A 13,030-nucleotide genomic window follows, 5' to 3' on the forward strand; every position below is an offset into this window, starting at 1 on the left:
AACTCAATTTAATTCAAGTGGGGGAGAGAGGAGGGGGATTGGTGTGCTCTCACCTATGGGCACAACGTAAGAGTATATGGCACACTTCCTGGGTGAAGGGCACAACTACAACAGGGACCTTACCTAATAAATGCGAACATTGTAACCTAATGGTTTGTACCCTCATATTAGTCTGAAACAACAATAACAAAAAATCTTTGGGGGCTTTATTGTGTGTCAATTTATAATTCCTTTTGTTAGACAAAAGCTATACCCACAAATCTCTCCAAGATAAGCCCAGTTTCAGTTAGGAGGAATAAGTTTTAGAAATCTATTGAATGGCAAGTTGACTACAGTTAAAAATAATGTACTGTATATTTCAAATTCTGAAAGAGTAGATTTTAAATGTTCTCATCACAAGAAATGTTAAGTATGTAAAGTGATGGATATGTTAATTAGCTTGATATAATCATTCTGCAATGAAGTATATCAAAATATCACATTGTATTTCATAAATATATATGATTATTATTTGTCAATTTGAAAAAAGATAAGCCCTTGTTACTTGAAGGTCCTGAGAAGGTTGTTATGGCTCAACACCATTAATGTTCTTAGAAGCTTATTGTTTAAAGAAGAGAATCTCCAAGCCATGTTCTTATCCTTATCAGGGCTATTATCTGTCTGAAAGAGCTTATGAGGCATTGCTTTACTTATTTTTCATGTTTTAACAAAGAAACTTACAGTCTCATTCTGGATATGTTCCTTCCCCAAGGCCCATTCTTTAGAGGACTCTTTACAGGCTGAAAAGACTTGTTTCAGATCCTTTACATTTCTTCCAGCTTCTACTTGGACACTTAGTAGCTTATTCTTCAGTTCTTCTTTGTCTTCTCTCATACTTGTTTGGTATCAGCAAAAAGCCAAGTAGTGTCCTCAGTTCTGTACCTGGAGATCTCCTTAACTAGATCATCAGGTTTATCATGTATGTTTTCTATTTTCCACATTACTACAGGAAATAGTGTTAATAAACTTCTCACCATCCTCCAGCTTTCAATAATAACTGCTTTCCTCTCCTCCCAGTTTTCCAACAATCTTCTTGAGGCCCTTCCAGCTTTTGCCTCCTGCCTGGTCCCCAAAACCTGCCACAGTGTTTAGGCTTAGCATCAATTATTCATGTATCTATTACTGCATAATAAATCATCTAACATCTTAGTAGCCTAAAACAACAACAAGCAGTTCCTGTCTCCACACTTTGGGTATGTCAAGAATTTGGGAAGATCTCAGCTGGGCAGTTCTGGCTCTGGGTCTCTTCTTTAGGTAGAGTCAGACAATAGCTGGAGCTACAAAAGCTGAGAGATGACCAGGCCTTTCTCTCTTCATGTAGTCTCAGGGATTCTTCATTTTATCATTCCACACAGGCTAATTTGGGCTTTCTACAGCATGGTGTTTTCAGAGCAGCCAGACAACTGACATGGTAGCTCATGGTTCCAAGTACAAGTTGCCACAAACCACATTAAACCTCTTCACTTTTTATGACCTAAACTCAGAAGTTACTTAGTGTCATTCTACCATATTCTATTGATAAGGAACAAGTCACAAACCAATTCAGTCTCAAGGGGAAGGGAAATAACACCCCATGTCTTGATGAAAAGAGTGTCAATGATATTATATATTGTAGGAAAAGCACATGGGATTGTTGTGGCCATCTTTGGCAAACACGATGTAATACAGGCTGTGACTTCTATATGACAGATGGAAGCATGCAGAGGAGAAAGAAGTGGGAACTGCTTCTATTCTCTTTGCTTGCCAATATGCTACTATGCCATCCATAGGCCAGTTTGGAAGGGCCCAGTAGGATGAGTATAGGGGATCCCATCAGATGTCCCAAACCATGACTACTCCATCAAGTTTGCTTTGGGATATTCAGCTGATCTGCAGAATGGTACTTATAATTTCATTCTATCCTCAGCATTAAAACAAGGATTTATCGTGAATACAAAATTATTTTCAAGTGTTGCAATATCTGAGAAAAAGTAGATGAGTATTTAAAAGAGAATTTTAAGTGTCTTGGCTAATGATTGATTTTAGCATAAGTCACCTTCAGTATTTTTATGCCTTGCAACAGTTTTGGATAGAAAAGATTGCTGGTCATGCATTATCGTATAACCAAGTGTATATCTCCAGGTGAGATCTCCTCTTTTACAGAATGTCCATGTAATCACCTAGCACGTGTCTCCATTTGAATGTCTAAAGGGTACCTCAATCACATTATCTTTCCCCAACCTAATAGGTGCTCTTTTAGTATTTTCTTTCACAATAAATGGCATTATTATCCATCTAATGCTTTAAGTTAGAGGTTAACCTTGACAGCTTCCAGTCCATCTCTAAGAATTGATTGTCCCTCCATGACTCAAACTGGCACATAGCTTTATACCTACACCACTACCCCTAGTGAAAATCTTTATCCTCTCTCGTCTTGACTATTTGTATAGCTTTCTAACTAGTTTTCTTAGTTAGAAGGCTCACCTTGCCTTCCTCCACAGAGTCATCCAGGTTGCAACCAAAGCAATTTATTTTAATACACTAATCTGATTATCTCACACAATCTCCACTACAAACCTGTACTGTCTCCACTTCGTTCTTACAGCTCCATATACAGTGCTGTACAAGGCCCTATAGAATTTAGTCCCTGAGTTATTTCTGAAAACTGATCTCACCCCACTTTCGCCCTGTATTCTAGGCCTCAACTGCATCCTTCAACTGTAGTAAAATCTCTTATTTCAGACATCTTCTAAACCTGTCTTTACCTCTATAATGCTTCACATTTTTCAGATCTCTAATGAAATATTACTTCCTCAGGGAAAATCTTCTCTTATCTGTCATATTAGACCAGGACCCCCTTTAATAAGCTCTCATAGCATCCTATAATTTTTCTCCAGAGCCCTTACATGGTAATTATGCTTTCCCATGGTTATTTTACTAATATTTGCCTTCCTTTCAAGATTGTGAACTCCTTGAAGGTAAGAACTGAATCTATTTTGCTCTATCCTGGATTCTCAGCACATGGTACAGCGCCTGGCACCACTGCAGGCCTTTTCTGACCACTCAATCTAAAATATCCACTTCTCTGCCACTTACCTCTCTTAAGTCTCTTACCTCAGTTGTTTTTATTTAAAACACCCATTATTATCTCTGTGTGTGTCTCCTGTATGTATATAGCCCATATATGTATATATGCATGTATATATGTGCATATGGATATATATATGTTTGTGTATATATAATTTGTTCACTTGCTACTGTCTTTCCCCTCTAGAATGTAAAGGCCAAAAAATCAGAGACTTTCATCTTCTTGTTCATTTCTGGATCTCCACTATAAGTGGCCCATAATAGGTGTCTAGTAAATATTTATTAAAAACATGAAAGTGAATGGTAAGTGCTTGAGAAGTAAATCCAAGAAGTTCCTTCTTTAAAAAAAAAAATCCTTTTATCATAAGGACACTTGTACTAGACTGTTTATTGCAGCTCAATTTACCATTGCCAAAATGTGGAAACAGCCTAAATGCCCACCAACCCAGGAATGGATTAACAAGCTGTGGTATATGTATACCATGGAATACTATTCAGCCATTAAAAAAAATGGAGACTTTACATCCTTCGTATTAACCTGGATGGAAGTGGAAGACATTATTCTTAGTAAAGCATCACAAAAATGGAGAAGCATGAATCCTATGTACTCAATCTTGATATGAGGACAATTAATGACAATTAAGGTTATGGGTGGGGGGAAGCAGAAAGAGGGACGGAGGGAGGGGGGTGGGGCCTTGGTGTGTGTCACACTTTATGGGGGCAAGACATGATTGCAAGAGGGACTTTACCTAACAATTGCAATCAGTGTAACTGGCTTATTGTACCCTCAATGAATCCCCAACAATAAAAAAAAAAAAAAAAGAAAAGAAAAATCTATTTTCACAGCTGAAAAAAAAAAAAAAAACAATGACAAAAATATACTGCATTACAAAATAAATTATACATTAATATGCTTTTCTAGTAGAAGAATTGCTTTTCACAATCTGCCCAAAATGACATTTTGACAGTTTTATTCATTTCATCACATGCCATTAAGCAACAAGGGGATATATTTGGTTTACTTTATTTTCACTTTGTTGATCTGCAAATCTCAATCAGACACTTCATCCATAATCTTGAATGAAAAGCATTTGGGGGTTGATAGGGGCAAAAATTCACACAAATCAAATACTTCTGGAGTCTTTGGAATCAGACGATTTGGGAATTAAACAGACCTACATTTGAATCTCAGCTGCAACATTTATTAGCAATGTAACTGTGGGAAGCCACATAAATTCTCTTGACTTCAGCTTTCACAGGAAACATATCACTTGTAGTCAGTTTGGTGATAGGATGGACTATAGTTTTAAGTTCATGATACATGGTCATAATCAATAAATGTTATCTATTTATTATCCATATCTATTTCCAAGTCCCCTTGACAGGAGGGAATTGAGGCCCTAGAATTGAAGAGAATTTCTCACGGCCATTCTTTTTACATCTAGGTAATGGACGTTTGCCAGGTTGGTGATTAAGCATCATCCAGCCATCATTTGTTCTGGGGACTTTTTCAGCAAAACCCCACCATATTTGGACTCACACTGTTTTCTAAGGAGGGCTGGAGAGTCTATTATGCCCTTCAGTTGCAACTGAGATGTTTCCCGTTCCAACAGAAGGGAGACTGAATCCAATCAAAGAATCTGAGTGAGAAACGCAATGGAAGGAATTTTCCCCTATCCTAGTTTTTAGGATCCTCTTATTTTCTCCTCTCTAGGGCATAAAATAAAAATCAGAAGTATGGATGCTTCTAAACTATTTTATTTCATAAGTACCATTTCTTTAATTATATTGAAATATTTTGGTTATGACAATTTACTACAATGCAATTCTGGTGAGCTTTAGGTTCAATTTCACAACTAGACCAGAAATATATCAAACACAAGAATGAGTAAGTTTTATAGTAAGTAAAACTGATGTATAAAATAATTAAAATTAGGGCTCAGCGCCTGTAGCTCAGTGGCTAGGGCGCCAGCCACATACACTGGGGCTGGCAGGTTCGAACCCGGCCAGGGCCTGCTACAAAACAATGACAACGACAACAAAAAAATAGCTGGGTGTTGTGGTGGGCGCCTGTAGTCCCAGCTACGTGGAAGGCTGAGGCAAGAAAATTGCTTAAGCCCAAGAGTTTGAGGTTGCTGTGAGCTGTGATGCCACGGCACTCTACCAAGGGCGACATAATGAGACTCTGTATCAAAAATAATAATAATAATAATTAAAATGAGGTAATAAATCTGAAACAAATTGCATAGTGCCATGGCAGTGCTTCATACAGCAGACAGGATTTTAAGGAAATATTATCAATGTGGGATACATTAAATAAAATTACATAATAAAAATAACTTTGACCAGATGATTTGTTTTATGTGGGTATTTGACTAGTCATTGAATAACAAAAAAAACAGGGTCAGCTAGAAGTATTTACTGCTCAGTTACTGAAGATAGTGGAAAATGGATAATTAACTAATTTGATTCCTGCCTAATTAGAAAAAATGGAGATTATATGCTTAAAATTCTTTCCTTACTGGAGGACCTGACTCTCTCTATGAATATGCTCATCTGAGCAATGCCTACAGATTGTTCTTTATTTTAGTTTCAATTTATCCATGACTCAAGCTCTTCTTCATTTTGCCCTTATGTAGGAGTTTTACCATATTAGCATAACATTTTATTCTGAACCCGCTAGAAAGTCATTTATTATATCACAAAAATTTCAAGTTGGTTTCAGTTATGTTTTCTGAATCAAAACAATACCCTTTGATGTTTATAATTTAAGGTTCTATATTTAAAAGGCATTGAGTGAGTCATAATGGTAAACAAAAAGACCCTTAAACTAGTATTCATACCTCTTGCATGTGAAAAATTATATGGATAATTTCTACCTACAACAGATTTATTTTTGTGGCAGAGAATTTTACAGAATTGATTTAATTAGCTGTAACTATGCTCAGAGGCATAATCTGAAATGCTGTTGAATGAATGAGGGAAATATTTTGGAAAACACTCTCAAAATTCCGTTTTGTTCATTATTCAACAAATGTTTATTAAGCACCCACAGTTTGCATGGCAGTGTACAACATAATGAGATTCTAACCTGGTGTCCTGTTCTAGCTCTGGTAGTTAACTGAATGAATGAATACATTAATTAATCTCTTCAACTGTCCATTCGCAGTCTGTAGGGAAAGACTATAGAAATTAAATGAATGAGTCAGTCTGAAAGGCAACAGAACATGTATATTTGAGCTCCCTTTTGTTTTGTGTGCTAAACACAGTTTACTACCTAACTACCCTTTCTGTTTCCTTAGGCTTAGGAATTCAAAGAATCTTATCTCACTCAGGCAATGAACTATACACTTAATCATGAGTTTCTAAATGTTTATAGAGGTGAGAACTGCAATTTTTATAGATATGGAAAGATTTTATAGATATGGAAAGAAAAAATGGCAAAGTAAATTTAGGCAGATAAGGGGAAATGTATTTTAATGGTTGTTTCCATTCAAAAAGTAGTTTTAGACATAATAATGTTAGGTTGTACATTTTAGAGATGGGAATTGAACTCATTTAGGCCACTAGTTTCCAATATTTTACATTAGATTTACTGGATTTTTTAAAATATAAATGCTAAATTCTCATCTCCGCAGATAACAATTGAGTGGTCTAGAAAGGAGGGGAAGGGAGGCAGGTATATAAACATTTGTAAACATTGCCCAGAAGCCAAAGATGAAACCCCCAGATCTAGTACAGATTGACATTTTTGGCATGAGGTACCTGAGGCCTTGTTAGAATAAGTAGCTTACCTAATGTCAACACAGCTTATAAGCCTTGGAGCCAGGCCTAGAATCAAAGTATCCAAATTCCCAGACTAGATCTCTTTTTGTTAAACCAATTGGCACCATTTTTACTTCACTCATGTACTGGGTAAAATCTAATTACCAATTAGTAGTAGTTGGAAAGGCCAAGACTGACTATAATCCATGTGACAAGCAAGTCCCCTCTTCCTACATGCTTTCTTTTCTTGCTAAGCACTGAATAAGTATTCAGATAGTTACTATGGTACTACAATTATTATGAAAGACTTATTTTTTTCTTTTTTTTTGTTAAAATTTCTTTATATTAAAAAGTGGCATGAACTTTTTATACAACAAAAATCTTAGGGAAGGCAAAATTGAGTAAAATCAGTAAAACAGAAATATCAAATGAATCCCATCACCTTGTGATGTTCCTTATAAACAGTCTTTACACCAACACCAGATATTAGAACAGTCAATCCTAAAGAAAGAGCAGCAGTCCAGGGCCTCCATACTACTTAAGAGTAACTGTTTAAATTAAGCCAGCAGCACTGGTTTCCTTTGTAGAAACTCCTTCTTCTGAAGCATTACAGACCCTCTAGCAGGGTGCTCAATCACAGTAGAGCAATCTCTGCATGTAGTGCCACACTCAGTGAATGGCATGCAGGCAAACAAAACATTGCCTAGGACTCCCAATGCCACCCTTGGAGGCTTACAAAAACAGTAGTTAAAAGTGCACCACATTGCCAGCAATGGGATGTGTCACAATAGCAGATGTCAAAAGAGTTAAGCTAATATTACTCTTTAAAGTACATCTGAAATAGAAAAATCTTTAATATACACCATTTGTAAACAAAATTGCACTTGATTTCACTTTTTTAAATGGTTTACATCACACTGTAACAGTTTCTCTTTTTTTCTTTTAATTATTAATAGAACCATGGCTCCTTAACTCGGAAGAGCCCTTTTTCCTCAAAACTACCTCTGCAAGATATAACCTTAACTTCCCAGGAAAATGAAAGATAATTTACAATTTCCCCCATCACCTATGTAACTCCCTAAATAAATAAGAATTACAGGCAGTTGCTCCTGGAGATTACGTATTATGGTGTTGATGACACAGTCCTTTAGAAGACGTTAAACATTTTAGTTTGACAGATTAAACAACTGAAACATTATAGAAATTTCAGGAACAACACACATAAGTTGCATAAACATCCATGTCAGGGTTTGGAAGGGAAAAGGGGCATCAATGTTGTAAATACGAAGCTTGTAGATTTTTTTCATCCTATGAATTTGTTTTCAGTAAGATGTTCTCCTCATTCTGACGCCTCTCACCAGTTCCAATGCCCAAAGTTCAAAGAACAGATCAGGATGTCACTGCTTCCTTTAGTCCTATGGAGCAGTGTAGAGGACTGACACAGAAGCTTATTTCTTCCCTGATACTAGCCATCTTCAACTGCAAATCTTCCCATTCTTTACTCCATTCTTGGACCTTTCAAAGTGTGTGATCATTCGTTCCTCATCTGAATCCAGAAGGGCTGGGAGTGCTACATCTGTCACTGAAGAAGGAACATTCTCTTCTACCCATTTCAAATCATCTTCCTGTGCTTTGTTTACTTTACTATTTCCATTGGGTTCTTGTTTGGCACTTCTCATTTTCCTTCCTTCAAAGATTTCCTTCAACATAGGTTCCTCCTGTTCATCATCCTCCTCTTCCTCAGATGATGGTGAAAAGGCAAACCTCTGGTTGTTTGCAGATGGTTGCCAGAGAATTATGATGATAAACAGGATCATGGAGAACAACAGCCATCAAATGGCATCATCCAGCCACAGCTCCCGCCAGTCCAACTAACACGTCACTATTCTGAACTTCATCGTTGTCCAGATGATAAACACAATAGATGCTGCCACTTCTTCCGGTTCGCCCTGCCCTCTTCATGAAAGACTTATTTAAAACTTTTGTACCCATAAAATATATCATTCATATCTTAAGGCAAAGAAAACAGATTTAATATTTGAATCTGAGTCCAATTAAAGTCTTCAATAATGAGTCTACATAGCTGAAAATATGGAAATACTCAGATGTCAGGATGAATTTTCTTAGTTAGCTTCCTTAGATGATATTACCTTTAGGTCAGCTTCTTCCACTATCTTCTGAAAGCTCCATGTAGGTAGAGCCCTTGTCCAACTTCATCAACTGTCTCCCAGCACCTAGTACAATGCTGGGAGACAGTTGATGATAGTTGTTGCACAATAGAGTCAACAATTAATGGCTGAACAAAATAATCCTTTATTACATTTTCTTAAGAAATTAAACAGAGTTCCTTGAACCAATTTGTGTAGGACAATCCCATATAAAGAAAAGTATTAAAGAGATGGCTTTATAAAATAGTAGTTTTACAGTTACTTTTTACAAGAGCTTTGGCCTGATTTTTGTAATGTACATGCTGATTAAAGGTTACAATTAATGTTTTTATTGATAATACTAGGTACATTTATTAATAAGATTTATCAATGTATCAAGTAAATTAGCCTTCTGTTTTCTAGCCTCATTGTTCTAGAAATCAGATCTACATGGTGAAGCATAACACAAGTGTTTGGCAATTATTCACTATTCATACTTGCTATCTCTCCAGCTCAAATTCCAGGTCATTACCAGGTTACAGTACAATATTCAGCCATGGTTAGGGCTGGCATCACTAGAGGTACTGTCCCACAATAGGCAATCTCCAGAAACCAAAGGCTCTAAGGACTCTGATAAATTCTGCTCTTCATTTTCAGGCTCCATGTGGGAAGTGGCACCTGAGTACTAATCTAGCTACGTGAGCCACATGGAAGCCAATCTGTCCTCCCTTCCAGATTCTGCAGTCGCTCATCCGATTACATATACCTTATCCAGTCTACCCATTCTGAAGTCTTTGTACTTCTATTTAAACTGCATCCTCTCTTACTCCCTATTTTGGGCATGATGAAGTGCAATTAACTTAAATAGCTGTTCTCACCTTTTTCACCTCTCTAGGGATCTGCTACTGAACTTACAAAACTCATCCCAGTACACGAAATAAAATTTGTCCTTGACATACCATTTGAGTTACAGTTGAGTTGTCATTCATATTGTATGTAAGTCCTTCATTTAGTAAGGCACTACTGACATGCAGTAAACAATGATTAAATAAAATTAATACCAAGTTTTCTTATCTTTTGGGAAATATAACCATTGTTATTATCTGGAAAGATAAAGAGTTTAGTGCATATGGTGACTCAAAGTGCACAGTATTGTGGAAGGTAATAATCTAGTTACAGAAGATGACTCAATTGATGGTTACTTACAGCTAAATTGCTATGAAGCAGGGCATTTCAATCCCACCTTTACAACCCCACCATTGGGCTCCCTCTTTGACCTAACCACACATCCATATCCCATACATTTGTCTCTAAAGCTATCTGCCTTTTATGCTGAGGAATAAATATAATTTTTCATTCTTTTATCTTACTCATGTTACAAGTAATCAACACAAAACATCAGCTAAAATGACACACATTTAAATATGGCAGAGATGATTCACTAGCCAAATATCAATATTAAAAATAGAAACAGGAAAAAAATTAGCCATAGTGGAAATATTCATACCAAATAATGAATATTTAATCTCTGCTATATAACTGAGGTAAATTAGAGGGCTTGGGGGAAAACAGGTGTACATTTAAGGGTTTCATCTTAGATCTAACATTAACATTAAAGTTAGTGTTAATGTGGGAACTGAGCTGTGAACAGGCAATACTAGAATTTCCTAACTCAGGACCAGGCACACAGCAGGAGCTCAGTAAATGTTTTCTGAATGAATGAATGAATGAACAAAGAGTCCTCTTCATATATTTGCAGTGTAACACTGGAATTTAAAGAACTGGCTTTAAAATAGTCTGAATTTATGGATTAATAAACTAGATTTTGGGAAAGTCAGTATTGAATATAATGTAGGTAGTTTTGTTTGTTAATTAAAATGACCACAAAGTCATTATTCTTACCCTTAATTTCTCAGCCTGAAAAGTTAATGAACTGTATCTGTTCCATGAATAAATGAGTTGAACTTGAAAGAGAACTCCCTATTCCAAAAGCCTCCCACACTAATAGTTAACTGTGATTTATCCTTTTACTTATGAAGAATCTTAAGCATCTTCCATCTAACTTGAATGACAACCAGTCTGTGCTTCCTCTGTCTTTATCCTCCTAGGAAGAAGATGCTACTCGTGAAAGTCGGTTTAATTTCAGTGGTTATGGGATGGGTCACTGCCTCCAAGTGAAAGACGGAACAGCTGTCAAGGCCACACCTGCAGTCAACCCACTCCCACAACCCCCAAAAGATGCAGATGCCATCAAGAAGAAGTTTGTGGACCGGGCAAAAAGGATTGACACGATATCTCGAGCTGCCTTCCCACTAGCCTTCCTCATTTTCAACATCTTTTACTGGATCACATACAAGATCATTCGGCATGAAGATGTCCACAAGAAATAGATGTGCCCTATAGACCTGGGACTTTCTTGCCTCAGTGTTGTGCTTGTAAATACACAGTGAAATTGTCTTTATATCACTTTGACAGAGGAGGAGATTAAGGGAGGAGGGAGGGAGAGTCATGCGGGTGGGTTACCTGGCACCTATATGAAAAAAGAAAACTCATGCAGGCAATGAAGAAAACTGCACAAAATTAAGGTGTTTCAGAATCACAATAGCATAATTCCCTTCCATAGTATTTAGCATTGTTCTTTCAAATGACATATCCATCAGACGTGATATGCAGGGTCAAGTTCTAGAACACTATTTACTTTTTGGTTTGGTTTGGCTTTGACCAATTCTGTCTGGTATTGACAAGTTAGCTTAAAACACACATACACACACACTTTGAAAATGCTTATACCATCTGACCATAGTGACTAGCCTATAGTGAGTTGAGGACCAAACTTTTTCAGGAAAATGCTGCCTCATTTTTAAAATAAGCCTCCTAAGCTACATTCTTTACAATGTCTGTAATTAGTGTTTCACCTGAAAAATCCTTTTGTGGGTTGTAAATTATTTCTACTTATCCAGAAAACAGTAACAAATAAACATCAATGACAAAGAACAAATTTCTACTTTACTGTCTGTATAGGTGTTCATTTTAATATTATTTTTCTTTCCTGGATGTAATTTTGGAGTTTAAATTATGTATCATGTATTGTGTAATTGATTTGATAGTATAACCTCTAAGTGCTCATTTTATTTTAGATCCAAGTTAGTGCACTATATATATATATATATATATATACACACACACACACATTTTTTTTTTCTGCTTTGGCTATACTATGAGCAAGTTTAAGTGCCCAAGTGTGACTTAGCCATTGCAACCACTCAGCCACAGTATTTACGGAGATGGTGTGTCCTGACCAGTGTAGCTCAGATTAGCTTAAACTTTCCATTTCTGCTCTCATTGTAGTGTCATAGTGTACTAGTCCTAATGTCTACTGACCCATGATTTCTACTGTCAAACCAAGTGAATATCGTTTTCAATATCCTTGATTAACTTAAAGAATTTTGAAATTGTACTGTGATTTTCATAACCCGTTGCCTTTTTGGTACCAGAGCTACGTGGTTTGAATCCTGGCTACATGTTTTAAGTAAGAAAAAAAAAAAAAGACGTATTTTTGCTTACTCAGATAAAAGACAACCTGTAAAAATATAAGGAAATACTTAAATTTTACATGTGCTGTAAAAGGGGTTATTATAAAAAGCATTTGTTTAATTTCAATAAAGCTAAGTGTGCCACAAACTTCTCTAGAAGCTTTCATTTTTGAATTAAAATGATTTAGATGACAATAATAACTTAGATTTTGTATCTGGTCTTCCTTATAAGCTTGACATATTAATGCACCTAGTATATTACTGATGCTTACAGTATCTCCATGAAGAAAGAAAAAAAATGCATTATTCTCATTGTAGAAATAGGGAAATAGGAGTATTAGTACCATTGTGAGCAAAATACAATACTGAGTACTTCATATGAGACATGGAAAAGTTCTAAGAGCACTGAGGAATCATAAAATCTTAAGGCTAAAAAAAAACCTAAGAGACAAATCCATCCAGCTACCTATCCTGATTTTG

At 36.2% G+C, this 13,030-nt stretch overlaps 1 protein-coding gene across 2 annotated transcripts in view; it reads left to right on the forward strand.

The window, feature by feature from the left end:
• GLRA2 (glycine receptor alpha 2) overlaps window positions 1–12,693 on the forward strand; it is a 231,649-nt gene extending 218,956 nt beyond the window's left edge. For both annotated transcript variants that reach the window (XM_053579984.1, XM_053579983.1), the window contains one exon: window positions 11,126–12,693. In XM_053579984.1, the coding sequence (XP_053435959.1) occupies window positions 11,126–11,407 (282 nt within the window). In that variant the 3' untranslated portion in view covers window positions 11,408–12,693. The remainder of the gene's footprint in view (window positions 1–11,125) is intronic.
• Window positions 12,694–13,030: the final 337 nt, after the last annotated feature.

This window comes from Nycticebus coucang, chromosome X (genome assembly GCF_027406575.1).
Source record: "Nycticebus coucang isolate mNycCou1 chromosome X, mNycCou1.pri, whole genome shotgun sequence".
Lineage (NCBI taxonomy): Eukaryota > Metazoa > Chordata > Mammalia > Primates > Lorisidae > Nycticebus > Nycticebus coucang.